This window comes from Labrus bergylta, chromosome 1 (assembly GCF_963930695.1).
Source record: "Labrus bergylta chromosome 1, fLabBer1.1, whole genome shotgun sequence".
Classification (NCBI taxonomy): Eukaryota; Metazoa; Chordata; class Actinopteri; order Labriformes; family Labridae; genus Labrus; species Labrus bergylta.
This window is the reverse complement of record NC_089195.1, coordinates 13,766,856-13,782,565: the sequence shown is the minus strand read 5'-3', so window position 1 is coordinate 13,782,565 and position 15,710 is coordinate 13,766,856. Positions and strand designations below refer to the sequence as shown.

The following is a 15,710-nucleotide window of genomic DNA, read 5'->3' as shown; positions in this document are numbered from 1 at the left end:
TTATATTTATGTGTAATTTTTTTTATTTATTTAAAGTTCAAAATGATTATGTGTTTAAAGCAATTAGTAATGCAATATAATTATTAAATTCTGATTATTTATCTTTTGTTTTTTCAAGATTTATTTGTGGGCATTATTGGAGAGACAGGCCAGTGGACAGAGTAGGAAACCAGGGAGACAGAGAGTAGGGAATGACATGCGGGAAAGGAGCCACAGGTTGGATTTGAACCCGGGCCGCCCACTTGGAGGACCATAGCCTCCATACATGGGGCGTGCGCACTAAACACTGCGCCACCAACGCCCCAGATTATTTACTTTGTTTAAATGAGAAATTAATTAAATTATGCTTTTGTTAATGTAAAGCTCTTGACTAAATTAACAGTATGTATTTTTTGTTTGAGACTCATTGATTAACATGTTGTCTTTTTTACAACCTCCTATTACTACTGCTACTGCTTCTACAGGATTGCATAAAGAACTGTATAAATAAATACAATGGAAACAAAATCCATGGAACAGAAGTCGAGTCGTCCAGCGTCCTGTCACCTTCTATGCCTGTTCAAGTTCAGGCAGACATTCACAACACACACCATTAAGAACTTATTGGTGGAAACCGCAAAATCCTGCCATGCAGCATATTTAGCAAAACCTTCGGTTGGATAAATCATGTGAGTCACTAACCCAGACTAAAACCACACCATCCAAAAGATAAACACTCTCTTGTCATTCCATTTCAAACCTACTTCACATTTTTAACCTCTTCGCTTGGTTGCTCTTGTTGACATCTTTGAGGAGCTGAACATTTTCCACTGAGTTCTGTTGTTCTCAGAAGTGTGTGTGTTCATGAGTTAAGTTGTCGAGCAACATTTCTACATACGTACATAGTTACAATAAATATACAGTCGGTATCAGGCCCAACTGTTCCCACAGTCTTAAATGTTGGACATAGTTAATTACACAATGAAGCAGTTCAATCAGGAGAGACTTAATTAAGAGTGAACAATTATTTATAACAATTTAGGAAATAAATGTGCAAAGTCTTCATGCACTCGAGTGGTAATGAGGCTGATAGCAGGATGAACTTACGCTGAGCTCCATTTCATTTGATGGTTCAGATCTCATCATCGATGTTGTAAGATTAGGGTTGTTTACTGCACTTGGGTTGAATAACTTCTGAAATACGTTTTTATTTTCTGGTGGTCACCTCTCTCACTAAGGCCATAGAGTTTTCCAAAGAGAAAGTCACTGTGAGCATTTCTTGAAGATGAACTCTTTAATATTTAATCAAATGTTTGAAATTTCATTAATTTTTGCATTTAATAGTTATGCTTTCATTTTGAATGGTTTTACTGTCTTATAATGAGAGTACTCAACTCTGTTTGAGCTGTTTGAATTCAACCGTGCTTTTATTTTGAAACAAAGTAAGGCCCTTCTGGTAGAGTGAAGGTTAGGAAATGAAGTTAAGCACAGGAAGTGGTTAGGTATGCCAAACTGAGGTCAAACAGCTCAAAGGAACGGTAACAAAGGTCAATGTGTGATGTCATAAGGTGGATATTAATTTGACTTGTCAGCTGAGCTGTCTGAGAGTTTGTTAAAGTGAAATGAGACATTCAAAGACACAGGGAGACACTGAGAACGACTATCTACGGTGAGCCTGAAGGGACAAAATAGCATGAGAACAAAAAAATAATGCATTCATTTCAGATATAAGAAGAGCGTCAGAGGCCAGAGACAAAAAAACAGCAGATCTTTGTAGATGAGAATGCACCAGCCTGGACACACTCCCTGCAACAATCACACAGACAACAGAAAGCCAAAGACTCCCAGAGGCATGATGACAGGGTCCAATGATATGTTGTCTACTTGTTTTTATAATGTATGAACACCACCATAAATAAAGTCTGTCCTCTTTTTTAAATATCAATTCTTCCTGAATAGTGAGTGCTGTTCTGCCCAAATGAAGCACTGGAAACACCTTTTTTCTTCTTCTGGTTTTCGGTCACCTTCCACATGACAAATAGTAAAAGCAAAAGAGACACAAGAACCAGACAAGTGATGCCAAAGATCAGCCCCAATGCCTCCACCCCTAATGCAGATATTGGATGCAACATGTTGCTCTCTTTGTCATAAACACAGTTCAGGTTGCTCTTCAGTTTGTAGACAACTTTACACCTCTGTGTGTCCGTCTGCGTGTCAGTGACTTTGAATGCCTCGTAGGGGGGAATGAGCACCTGGCTGCTTTGTTTCAAAGCAGAGTAATGTGTTATGTTTGCACCGAAACATGTGTAAACTTCAAAACAGGAAGTGCTCCTTGTGTTATTCCACCAATCAGAACCTAATATGAAGGTGCTGAAGCGAATCATTGTGTTGTTCGAGATGTTTGGATGTAAGAGTGTGTCTGTTCTGTAAGCTGTACTGAGACACGTCATTTGACTGTGTTTCAGGATCTGAACAGCTTCACTCAGAGACGAATAAAGGGAACGGGACTCAAATGTCTCCCTTTGTGGTTTTGTCCTTGTGGCTTCTGCTCTCCCAGTTCTTTGTTTGACATGTTGCGGCATCACTTTTGTGTACGCGTAGATGGCGGTCGAGTGATGTTTCTCCATGTAGACGTGTGCCGGTGCTCTTGCTTCTTGCTCTGCATTTCTCCAGGCTTCACTGAAGTTCTTGCTGGTTTCCCCTTTCTGCATGATCGCTTCATCCGTGACAACTGTAGCTTTGGATCTGCAGTCATCAAGGTCATGGACTGGATCCTGAATTGAATCGTGAAATGACAAAGAAAAATGCAGTTTTTGTATCAATCCAGTAGATGGAGATGTAAGCTAAAGAAAAAAAGGGTATCATGCATCTCAGTTATTCTACAAAAAAAAAAAAAACACAGCTCATGGATTTCATGTGAAAACTCACTTTATAGTGTTTACTGCCACTAGATGATCTATTTAGGCCAAACAAAGTTAAACATTTAGATACCTCTCCAACGATATTCTGCCAGCTGAGGGTCACAAATATGACGACAAACATCAGCAGTCCCACCACGAGAAGAAGAGAAGTGATGGCACATGCTTTTCTCTGACATGCTTTAGCCTCCCCTGAAGGCATCATGCATCTGGAAGGGAGAAGAAATAAGTTAGTTGCCAAAAAACAACAACCTTAAAACTAATTTAACTTTCTGAACAGTTTGTTAACCTTCCTGCTCCGCGTTTCAACCGTGGTCAGGGCGCACAGGGGAGACTTATTTATCTGCTCCAGGGCCGAAGTCGTGGTTCTCAACTTCGGGGCTAACCCCCGTCACTTCACTGGGGTGCAGCAAGGTGTAAACAGACAACGGAGAGTCCGGCTTGTTATTTTGGGCTTCCGGGCCGTTTATTATGCTCGCAGAGCTTGAACTGTACATACACTTAAATGTTAACCTTCCTGCTCCGGTCTCCGCTATCGCAACGTGCCTCTCACCACATACCTGCCGAAAACACACACTCTCGCCTCGCTTTCCCTCTCTCCTCTCTCTCGCTCCTCCCACCCACACACATGCGCACTAAGCCACTCACAGACAGACACACCCCGCTCCTATAACAAGTTTATTAAAACAACCAAATTATTCTGTGACACCCTTTGAAATGCTTGTTAGCCTCTGAGGCCCTGCCAAAAAAGCAATTGAAAATGAGGCTAAAGAGTGTTCTCCAGTCTGCATTAAATGCAAATAATTGACGTGTTTTTCTGTAAAATGTGTTAAATAAGAACGGAAGTTTTTTAGTAGCTCACCACATCCTGATCAGCACAAAAAAAAATCTGTTCTGTTTGTGTTTGTAACTTAAGTCGAACAATGAGCAAGCTGCAGAACTGGATCTACCAGATTGTACCTCAAAATAGGGAAATGACAGTCAGTGTGGGGTGATTGATTCACTAACACGACTCGTGCAGCAAACGAGAAAAAAATCTAATCAAGCCCATTTCTCATCAAACACTCAAAGCTGTTTGAACATCAGATGCCTGATATGATCCACATGAACTCCGAGCAAAAGAGTAGAAGAAGAAATGTCTTTGCTGAGTGGTTTTACCTGAAAATCTTGCCACTGTGGAACTTCTTCACCTGCAGCCTCACTGCGTCTGCACTGTCACTTTTATTCCTGAGAGGAGTATCATGCTGCTGTTGAGAGCATTAACCTGCACAAAGGTAAGCCAACAAAAAAATCCCCTTTCATATATTGTTGATGCAGAGTAAGACATTGTTTACAGTATTAATGGGACCATTTTTAATTGTAATTTCAGCTGAAGTCACCGACACACCTGGCAGCCTTTTGTGTGTTGGTATCGGTTGCACTGCTTCTGTATCACCATCCATTTTTACTGCTTCGGTGGTGTCAGAAACCTGGCGAGGTAGGACGATTATTATTGACTGTTATCAGTAAAAATACACTGTCACTTTTGTGTTGTGAAAAGCAAAAGAAAGTCGGTCATCACAGTATGACTTTGTGTCGCTTAAAAACACAGATTTCTCTAGATCTTTAGCAGTATCTGTTTGAATCACTGTAGTCGTCTTCTTGTCTGCAGGAAACCAAGACTGCTATTTTACCTCTGGATATGGCGACCGAATCCATTGATGACATGTTTGACGGCTGTCGCTCTGAAGCCGCCTCCATGATCGACCTGTTTGGAGTGTTTGAGTGGCGCTTCAATAGAAACTTCAGTTATGCCTGGGCTGTGGCAGAAAGGAATGCAAAGAAACCTGCGCACAGACAGCTGAAAGACGACCATGCTGTCGCTTTGCACATGTACACACAAGTGAAATTTATCCAGCAGGAATTCAACAAAGCGGTGCAAACAGGGAAACACGAGTACAACACTTACGGATTTAGATTCCACTATTTGTACTTCTACCTCACTGATGCTGTCAAAGTTCTGCGTCAAAATTCAACATCGTGCAGAACCACCTACCACAGGACAAAGACGCACTTTAACCACAATGTCATCAACACAAACATGCGTTTTGGTGCTTTCACCTGGGCGTCTTTGAGCAAGCAGACATTTCCCTTTAACGGCAACGTGTCATGTTTTGAGATCAACTCATGCTTCGGTGCTGATATAACGTATTACTCTGCATCCGAACAGATGGGACAGGTGCTGATTCCTCCGTACGAGGTCTTCCAGATCACCAACGTCCGAACAGATGACCCGTGGTGCACCGTGGTCTACAAGCTGCAGAGCACCAAAACACAGAGGAACGATCTAAACTGTAAATTAAGCGACAGGGAAATGAAAAAATATTTTGGGAAAGGTTTTACAAACTCAAATACAAGCAGCCATTTTTGGATGATTACATCGTGCGTAATATTGTTGGCTATCATTTCCGCAGTCCTGATAAAACAAAGACAGAAGAGTTTTGTTGCATCATTGTTTGGTGCTCTGCTGGTGTGGGCCATACTTTTGGTGACATTGAGAGTAAGTCTCTTATTAAAGAGCAGTAGGTCATGACCCCAGACTGTATAGACATAAGGACAACACGCCTCAACCTTCTTGACTTGAACAAATCCCCTCTGTGACGAGCAATGACATTTGAGGCCAGATGTCTCGTCACTTCTGGAAAACCAAGAATGCATATTTAGCTTACCAATAGAACAGTGAAGATCCCTCAGGACAGCACAGTCCACAGCAGAACAGTATTCTGTGCACACATCGCTGCAGGAGCTGCATTTGTTAACGGAGCTGTCAATCATGTCATCATGACCTCTGATGCAGCCAGTCAGCAGGGGGAGCGCTCAATCGTTTGGCTTCACTTGAAGCGAGGTGTTGCGTCGTCCATTATTCATATAGAGTGTATGGTTGTTTCACTGAAAGCTCCTGTAACAAGTTTTTAGCTGGTCATGAAAGAGACTAAAATAAATTCTGATGCATTTATATGAGCTTTGAAAAACAAACAAGACCATCAGGAACAAGATTGATTATAATTAAAAGCCACATATTGTTCTCTTCTTTAACAAGTTTAAATAAGTCTCAGAACTCCCCAAAACATGTCTGTGAAATTTCTTGTTCTAAATCCACTCTGATCCTGTATTTGATCATGTCTATAAACCCCTCTATTTCAGCCCTGCTCAGAACAGGCTGTTTCTGTGTCTGTACCTTTAAATGTAAATGAGCTGTGTCTGACCACGCCCCCTCTCTGGAAGGGCTTGGGTGTCTTGGGCTTTCTCGCTCCATGTCTATAAAAGTGTTGCCATTGTAAGCTTGAGATGTGATTTTTTTTCCATGACACTGACGTAAGGGTTTGATTCCAACATTTCCTGGAAATATATAATTGCACAATAACAATCTGAACTTTTAAATGAAGCCCTATTCACATAGTTTTAGTATTACCTGGGAACTTCTGGTGATTTTTAATAAACGCGGAGGACGACTCTGTTTTTAATCCTGGGTGAATCGACCATGCCAGTAACTCATAAGAAAGTATGTAGAAATTCCAGGGCAAATTACCAACCATATTTTAGCACGCCCAGAGGTCCTCTGATAATCCAATCCAAATTAGTATCTCAGTAATTTGGGGCAGTATTTTTTATTTATTTAAGAAGGTTTCTGCTGCTTTTTTGCCTATTTTCCGCTTGAGAAAAACAGAAGCTGTGCTGTACATTGTAAACTAAGGTTTGTGCAGCATTTTAGGTCATTTATGCAGTTATTTTAGTCCGTTATTTATCATCCCATTCTAATTGTACCGGATGTGGACTTCTTCTTCAACTAATGGGTGTCTGGCAGTCTGTATGCTGTAAAGTGGGATGCTGCCCCCAGAGACGAGGTGGTTATCCTGCAACGCCTCAACAATTTCAATCAGAAATCTCTGGAGTAAATCACAGGCCTGGTTTATCTTGTGCGACTGCGCTGCACCAAACACAGACGTTGGGGGTTGATTCCCAAATTACCAGAGGTCCCCTGGTAATACTAATCCTGTGTGAATGGGGTTTGAGACACTTCTCTGACTGCAGTCATAGGTCAGGGGTTGGCAACTGTTGCCCCGGTTAAATCAAAGAAATAATACTCTGACTTTTCAATGTTTGTTTTTTTAGCCTATACTAACCTCCCCAAAAAAGCAAAAGTATATATGCTTAAAGACGTGTGTTCTCCAGTCTTTGTTAAAGTAAAAGATGAACCTCTCACCTTGGTTTGTTTCAACATGAGCGGGCTGCAGAACAGGATTTACCAGATTGACCACACATGTAGTGGAACCTCCCTCTCACTAACATGAAACACACATGCTGCAGACTAGGACGCGACCGTTTTCCTAGATTATTATGGGATTTCTCATCAAACACTCAAAGCTGTTTGAACATCACATGCTCGTTAAGATCCACATGAACTCCGAGCAAAAGTGTAGAAGAAGAAATGTCATTGCTGAGTGGTTTTACCTGAAAATCTTGCTGCTGTTGAGAGAATTAACCTGCACAAAGGTAAGGTTTTCATATATTGTTGATGCAGAGTAAGGGATTATCTACAGTATTTATGGTGCAGTTTTCATTATGATTTCAGCCACAATTCTTGCATTTCCCTTGAAAATACAATCTCAGTAAATGTAAATATCTTAACTCAAAAAATTGTAATTTGCAACACCTGTCCATGGGAGGCTTTTATTAGTCTACTGACATATCATTGATTTATGTAACGTGTAGTATTTAGATATTTCGCAATGAGTGGAAAATGACAACCATGCACGTTTGCAACTGAGGCAAAAGAGATATTGTTCTTTATTCTACAGATATGACGTCTGGAAAAGGACCGGTATGTGGGCTGAAGTCACCGACACACCTGGCAGCCCTTTGTGTGTTTTTGTCGGTTGCACTGCTTCTGTATCACCATCCATTTTTACTGCTCTGGTGGCCTCAGAAACCTGCCGAGGTAGGACAATCACAGTCATCCCAGTATAACTTTGTGTAGCTAAAAATCACTAATTATTCTAGATCTTCTGCAGTCGCTGTTTGAATCACTGTAGTCGTCTTCTTGTCTGCAGGAAACCAAGACTGCTATTTTACCTCTGGATATGGCGACCGAATCCATTGATGACATGTTTGACGGCTGTCGCTCTGAAGCTGCCTCCATGATCGACCTGTTTGGAGTGTTTGAGTGGGACTTCAACAGAAACTTCAGTTATGCCTGGGCTGTGGCAGAAAGGAATGCAAAGAAACCTGCGCACAGACAGCTGAAAGACGACCATGCTGTCGCTTTGCACATGTACACACAAGTGAAATTTATCCAGCAGGAATTCAACAAAGCGGTGCAAACAGGGAAACACGAGTACAACACTTACGGATTTAGATTCCACTATTTGTACTTCTACCTCACTGATGCTGTCAAAGTTCTGCGTCAAAATTCAACATCGTGCAGAACCACCTACCACAGGACAAAGACGCACTTTAACCACAATGTCATCAACACAAACATGCGTTTTGGTGCTTTCACCTGGGCGTCTTTGAGCAAGCAGACATTTCCCTTTAACGGCAACGTGTCATGTTTTGAGATCAACTCATGCTTCGGTGCTGATATAACGTATTACTCTGCATCCAAACAGATGGGACAGGTGCTGATTCCTCCGTACGAGGTCTTCCAGATCACCGACGTCCGAACAGATGACCCGTGGTGCACCGTGGTCTACAAGCTGCAGAGCACCAAAACACAGAGGAACGATCTAAACTGTAAATTAAGCGACAGGGAAATGAAAAAATATTTTGGGAAAGGTTTTACAAACTCAAATACAAGCAGCCATTTTTGGATGATTACATCGTGCGTAATATTGTTGGCTATCATTTCCGCAGTCCTGATGAAACAAAGACAGAAGAGTTTTGTTGCATCATTGTTTGGTGCTCTGCTGGTGTGGGCCATACTTTTGGTGACATTGAGAGTAAGTCTCTTATTAAAGAGCAGTAGGTCATGACCCCAGACTGTATAGACATAAGGACAACACGCCTCAACCTTCTTGACTTGAACAAATCCCCTCTGTGACGAGCAATGACATTTGAGGCCAGATGTCTCGTCACTTCTGGAAAACCAAGAATGCATATTTAGCTTACCAATAGAACAGTGAAGATCCCTCAGGACAGCACAGTCCACAGCAGGACAGTATTCTGTGCACACATCGCTGCAGGAGCTGCATTTGTTAACGGAGCTGTCAATCATGTCATCATGACCTCTGATGCAGCCAGTCAGCAGGGGGAGCGCTCAATCGTTTGGCTTCACTTGAAGCGAGGTGTTGCGTCGTCCATTATTCATATAGAGTGTATGGTTGTTTCACTGAAAGCTCCTGTAACAAGTTTTTAGCTGGTCATGAAAGAGACTAAAATAAATTCTGATGCATTTATATGAGCTTTGAAAAACAAACAAGACCATCAGGAACAAGATTGATTATAATTAAAAGCCACATATTGTTCTCTTCTTTAACAAGTTTAAATAAGTCTCAGATCTCCCCAAAACATGTCTGTGAAATTTCTTGTTCTAAATCCACTCTGATCCTGTATTTGATCATGTCTATAAACCCCTCTATTTCAGCCCTGCTCAGAACAGGCTGTTTCTGTGTCTGTACCTTTAAATGTAAATGAGCTGTGTCTGACCACACCCCCTCTCTGGAAGGGCTTGGGTGTCTTGGGCTTTCTCGCTCCATGTCTATAAAAGTGTTGCCATTGTAAGCTTGAGATGTGATTTTTTTTCCATGACACTGACGTAAGGGTTTGATTCCAACATTTCCTGGAAATATATAATTGCACAATAACAATCTGAACTTTTAAATGAAGCCCTATTCACATAGTTTTAGTATTACCTGGGAACTTCTGGTGATTTTTAATAAACGCGGAGGACGACTCTGTTTTTAATCCTGGTTGAATCGACCATGCCAGTAACTCATAAGAAAGTATGTAGAAATTCCAGGGCAAATTACCAACCATATTTTAGCACGCCCAGAGGTCCTCTGATAATCCAATCCAAATTAGTATCTCAGTAATTTGGGGCAGTATTTTTTATTTATTTAAGAAGGTTTCTGCTGCTTTTTTGCCTATTTTCCGCTTGAGAAAAACAGAAGCTGTGCTGTACATTGTAAACTAAGGTTTGTGCAGCATTTTAGGTCATTTATGCAGTTATTTTAGTCCGTTATTTATCATCCCATTCTAATTGTACCGGATGTGGACTTCTTCTTCAACTAATGGATGTCTGGCAGTCTGTATGCTGTAAAGTGGGATGCTGCCCCCAGAGACGAGGTGGTTATCCTGCAACGCCTCAACAATTTCAATCAGAAATCTCTGGAGTAAATCACAGGCCTGGTTTATCTTGTGCGACTGCGCTGCACCAAACACAGACGTTGGGGGTTGATTCCCAAATTACCAGAGGTCCCCTGGTAATACTAATCCTGTGTGAATGGGGTTTGAGACACTTCTCTGACTGCAGTCATAGGTCAGGGGTTGGCAACTGTTGCCCCGGTTAAATCAAAGAAATAATACTCTGACTTTTCAATGTTTGTTTTTTTAGCCTATACTAACCTCCCCAAAAAAGCAAAAGTATATATGCTTAAAGACGTGTGTTCTCCAGTCTTTGTTAAAGTAAAAGATGAACCTCTCACCTTGGTTTGTTTCAACATGAGCGGGCTGCAGAACAGGATTTACCAGATTGACCACACATGTAGTGGAACCTCCCTCTCACTAACATGAAACACACATGCTGCAGACTAGGACACGACCGTTTTCCTAGATTATTATGGGATTTCTCATCAAACACTCAAAGCTGTTTGAACATCACATGCTCGTTAAGATCCACATGAACTCCGAGCAAAAGTGTAGAAGAAGAAATGTCATTGCTGAGTGGTTTTACCTGAAAATCTTGCTGCTGTTGAGAGAATTAACCTGCACAAAGGTAAGGTTTTCATATATTGTTGATGCAGAGTAAGGGATTATCTACAGTATTTATGGTGCAGTTTTCATTATGATTTCAGCCACAATTCTTGCATTTCCCTTGAAAATACAATCTCAGTAAATGTAAATATCTTAACTCAAAATTTTTTAATTTGCAACACCTGTCCATGGGAGGCTTTTATTAGTCTACTGACATATCATTGATTTATGTAACGTGTAGTATTTAGATATTTCGCAATGAGTGGAAAATGACAACCATGCACGTTTGCAACTGAGGCAAAAGAGATATTGTTCTTTATTCTACAGATATGACGTCTGGAAAAGGACCGGTATGTGGGCTGAAGTCACCGACACACCTGGCAGCCCTTTGTGTGTTTTTGTCGGTTGCACTGCTTCTGTATCACCATCCATTTTTACTGCTCTGGTGGCCTCAGAAACCTGCCGAGGTAGGACAATCACAGTCATCCCAGTATAACTTTGTGTAGCTAAAAATCACTAATTATTCTAGATCTTCTGCAGTCGCTGTTTGAATCACTGTAGTCGTCTTCTTGTCTGCAGGAAACCAAGACTGCTATTTTACCTCTGGATATGGCGACCGAATCCATTGATGACATGTTTGACGGCTGTCGCTCTGAAGCTGCCTCCATGATTGACCTGTTTGGAGTGTTTGAGTGGCACTTCAACAGAAACTTCAGTTATGCCTGGGCTGTGGCAGAAAGGAATGCAAAGAAACCTGCACACAGACAGCTGAAAGACGACCATGCTGTCGCTTTGCACATGTACACACAAGTGAAATTTATCCAGCAGGAATTCAACAAAGCGGTGCAAACAGGGAAACACGAGTACAACACTTACGGATTTAGATTCCACTATTTGTACTTCTACCTCACTGATGCTGTCAAAGTTCTGCGTCAAAATTCGACATCGTGCAGAACCACCTACCACAGGACAAAGATGCACTTTAACCACAATGTCATCAACACAAACATGCGTTTTGGTGCTTTCACCTGGGCGTCTTTGAGCAAGCAGACATTTCCCTTTAACGGCAACGTGTCATGTTTTGAGATCGACTCATGCTTCGGTGCTGATATAACGTATTACTCTGCATCCAAACAGATGGGACAGGTGCTGATTCCTCCGTACGAGGTCTTCCAGATCACCGACGTCCGAACAGATGACCCGTGGTGCACCGTGGTCTACAAGCTGCAGAGCACCAAAACACAGAGGAACGATCTAAACTGTAAATTAAGCGACAGGGAAATGAAAAAATATTTTGAAAAGGGTTCTACAAACTGGAGTACAAGCAGCCATTTTTGGATGATGTCAGCATACGTAATATTATTGGCTATCATTTCCGCAGTCCTGATAAAACGCAGACAGAAGAGTTTTGTTGCAGCAGTGTTTGGTGCTCTGCTGGTGTGGGCCATGCTTTTACTGATATTAAGAGTTAGCCTTTGATTAAAGAGCAGTAGGTTATTACTAACAGGATTTGAGACATATGATGCAGCCAGTCAGCCAGTGGAGCGCTAATCTTTTGGCTTCACTTGAGGCGAGGTGTTGCGCTGTCCATTATTTATACAGTCTAGAGGCCCGTTTTTAGAGAGACACGTGGCTAGAAAAGCGTCCCCAGTGGAACCATTTTTTCCTTCGGTACAGTGGGCTTGTCGGGCGCTCTTTTCTGCTGCTGCACGATGCAAAACTCGAGCGATTTTTGGGAGTGCTTAAAACCTTTCAGCTCAACACCTTTCAACACCGGTGGAAGAAAACAAAGATGGTCATTTTAGCAGCACTGCTCAGCCTCCTTAAGAATTGCACAGGTATTATTTTTCAGATCTCTGGCCTCTGATCAACCTGGCCTGGGCTGAGGCAGAAAAATACTACAACAAAAAATGGAGGCGCAGCAAAAGGAAACAACCTTCCACCTCTCTGGGGAAAGAGCGGATCATGGCCTCGACAAACCAAAAGTCTATTTGGATTTTAACAAGGCAGTTCGATCACAGAAGACCACATTCAGGACCACGCACTGTACTTTCTCCTGACCGACGCAGTGCAGACTCTCAACGCTCGAAAAGCTGAAGACGAAAGATGTGTGATCGGCTTCCGGAGAGTCAGCAGCTACTTAAGCCAAGACGTTCTGAACAAGGCGATTCGATTCGACTCTTTCACCTCCGCCTCGATGGGCTGGTACCCCAGCTCGGAGAGATTTGGAGACGAGTCCGGCTTTGAGATAGTCTTGTGCCATGGAGCAGACGTCTCGCTGTTCTTGAAGCTCGGGGAGGCGGAGCGGGAGGCCCTGATTCCTCCTTATGAGGTGTTTAAAGTCATAAGCGTTAAGAGGAGATCGGAGCAGAAGAATCTTCCGTGTGAGGTCGTCTATAAACTGAAAAGCACGGGAAAAACTCTTTCCAGTTTGAACTGCGCTCTCTTTTGAATGGAGCCTTTTCCTGCCTGCAAAATAAAATGCTTTGTAACGATGTCAGAGAAAATAATGACTGAAATTGCTGTGAGTGAGAAGTAACGAAAATGTGGTTATGATATTTAAAAGGAGCCTTTTTGTTCTGTTGTTAAAGGACAGTTTTTTTGTTAAAGTATATGAGGTACTTGTCAATAGTAATGAATTAGCTACAGGAGATGCTGGTTGGCTCTGCCCCTTTTTATAGAGAAATCAGCTTGAGTGTTGAGGCTATACATAGCTTCACATCGGGCCATTTGTACCATGTAATTTAGCGACGAAAAAATCAATATGTGATCTGCCAAACAGGTGCTAGAATGAAGTGGCTCGCTGACGGCAAAATAAAATGCAAAATAAGTTATTTAATTTCTCAAAGTTGGTTAAATTAAATGTGACAAAAGACCCCGTCTGCATCGAGCTAAGTGTTTTCGCTTCTGTACCAGCACTTTGTCGGTTTCTCCTTGAAGAGGCCGAGCTGACTGGCGACTCCTGTGGCTCATATGTATAGTCTTGACAAGTACCTCATACATCCACCAATTTACTTAACCGAACAATGCTTTTAAAGTCATCTGCAACCAGTAGTTTAAAAAAAATACATGTCCTAAAATCACCATAAGACTGTCAAACTTTCATAAAATAAATGCAAACTGCATCTTTTGTGCATTTTGTACTGCATGCATTAATCATACAAATGGAAACTGCTGATTGTAAATTACACAGTTTCCACTTAGGGCGCCTTTAAGCGGTGGTTCCCAAAGTAAGGGGGGGGTCGCAAGCCACCGAGATGGGGGTCAACAGTTGCCATTCAAAAACTAATAAGAATTTTAAATCATGCAAAACTGTATATTTCACCCATTATTGTAAATAGGTACTGGAAAATAGTTCAATTTCAAATAAAACCTTAACATTAATGAATGTTTAAGTAGGTGTCTGCAGCTCTTTACACGTACAGATGAACACACCTGTGTGTCTACTGTCATAACCCGACTCGTGGGTCAAGACAAGAGATGGGAGGAGTCAGATTACATTATTACAAAATGTGTTAGATAAATGATCAGTAACAAGTTATGAGGTGTTTAATCTGCATCATCAGTGGTGAACGCGTGTGTGTGTGAAGTCATTATGAGGTGTGAGGTGTAAGTGCACAAACTTAAAGAAAGAAAGAAACGTGCAAATGTCGGTAAGGCTGAGGGAGAGAGAGAGAGAGAGAAACCAGAAGATCCCTGCAGACACGAGTGCACCAGGCTCGGGAGCAGCCGATCCCGCTGATGAGCCTCCGGCCAGGACAAGAGATGACAGAAATGCAGGTGTCTGTGATACCTCCTGTTTAGATAATGAAAAAATCAAACTGTGTGGAAAACAATGAAGCTTAACTTCAAATCAAAATCAGCTTTAATGGCCACGTAAGCTAACAAACACACACAAGGCATTCATTCATCTTCAGTAAACTGAGCTCTCCATGTACAAAGGTACAACATTAAATATCAACAATAAACACAGAAGGAGACCCCGGGGTAGACCCAGAGTTCACTGGAAGGTATCCCGTCTGGCCTGGGAACGCCTCAGAGTACCCCAGGAGGAGCTGGAAAAAGTTGTTGAGGAGATGGAAGTCTGGGTTGCCTTACTGCACCTGCTGCCACCACGACCCGACTTCAGAGAAGCGGAAAAAGATGGATGGATGGATGGAATACACACAGATTATGTACAAGACTAAAGAAGATAATAGTGCAGTGGTGGTTAGTTTATAGATGATAAAACAAACATGATAAAATATGTATTTTACAGTATTCACATTAAGCAGTGGGTATAGACTGATGTCAGATTAGCAGGATAATATTACAGCATATTTTATGTAAATATAAAACAGAATGAGATCATTTGCAAAACAAAACCTCATATTTGATTTAGAATAGCACAAAGACAACATGTCAAATGTTGAAGCCAAGCCGCAACCTGCGGTGTTGAAAAATGAACCCAATGTGTAGGTGAAATGTCCTGCAGTTCATCGAGTGTCCACTAGAGGATGGCTCCAGGAACACAGGAAGTCACATTCACACAACAGGCAAAAAAAAAAAAAGTGTTTACAACATAAATTAACATGTTTACAGCCTGGTACAAAAAAAAGAAATAGGTCTGATTAGTTATTGTCCTCATAGGAACACACTGTATGGGGGTGGATGATCCCTCTGTTTTGCTTTTATGAACAATATGTGTTATCCATAGTTAGGCATGTAGCTGACATGATTGACAGGTGGACGCGATGCAACGATATGTCAAGAGGCTTAAAACCTGCCTCAGCTCCAGCTCTCAGCCTGTCATTAGGTTGACTGAAAGTTAGGTTGAGACAGCATCTCCAACATGGCGGCTGCTGCTGATGAGCCTCCGCTGCT

At 41.8% G+C, this 15,710-nt stretch overlaps 3 protein-coding genes and 1 pseudogene across 4 annotated transcripts; 3 read left to right on the top strand and 1 right to left on the bottom strand.

Moving 5' to 3' along the window:
• Positions 1-1,071: 1,071 nt before the first annotated feature.
• LOC109989038 (GPI-linked NAD(P)(+)--arginine ADP-ribosyltransferase 1-like) lies at positions 1,072-4,315 on the bottom strand. 2 transcript variants are annotated; one of them, XM_065954516.1, is made up of 4 exons: positions 4,285-4,315; positions 4,056-4,161; positions 2,971-3,106; positions 1,072-2,753 (listed from the first exon to the last, which is right to left on the bottom strand). In XM_065954516.1, the coding sequence occupies exons 3-4, from the start codon at positions 3,100-3,102 to the stop codon at positions 1,914-1,916; spliced, it is 972 nt and encodes a 323-aa protein (XP_065810588.1). In that variant the 5' UTR covers positions 3,103-3,106; positions 4,056-4,161; positions 4,285-4,315; the 3' UTR covers positions 1,072-1,913. The 2 variants fall into 2 exon arrangements, with proteins under 2 accessions (XP_065810588.1, XP_029134458.2); XM_029278625.2 differs by lacking the exons at positions 4,056-4,161; positions 4,285-4,315 and adding an exon at positions 3,187-3,469.
• LOC136179194 (ecto-ADP-ribosyltransferase 4-like) lies at positions 4,032-6,326 on the top strand. The gene is made up of 3 exons (XM_065954506.1): positions 4,032-4,171; positions 4,267-4,374; positions 4,549-6,326. The coding sequence occupies exons 1-3, from the start codon at positions 4,139-4,141 to the stop codon at positions 5,467-5,469; spliced, it is 1,062 nt and encodes a 353-aa protein (XP_065810578.1). The 5' UTR covers positions 4,032-4,138; the 3' UTR covers positions 5,470-6,326.
• Positions 6,327-6,535: 209 nt separating this feature from the next.
• LOC136179195 (ecto-ADP-ribosyltransferase 4-like) lies at positions 6,536-9,844 on the top strand. The gene is made up of 3 exons (XM_065954511.1): positions 6,536-7,430; positions 7,736-7,875; positions 7,988-9,844. The coding sequence occupies exons 2-3, from the start codon at positions 7,738-7,740 to the stop codon at positions 8,906-8,908; spliced, it is 1,059 nt and encodes a 352-aa protein (XP_065810583.1). The 5' UTR covers positions 6,536-7,430; positions 7,736-7,737; the 3' UTR covers positions 8,909-9,844.
• Positions 9,845-10,226: 382 nt separating this feature from the next.
• On the top strand, positions 10,227-14,209 carry LOC136179828 (uncharacterized; annotated as a pseudogene).
• Positions 14,210-15,710: the final 1,501 nt, after the last annotated feature.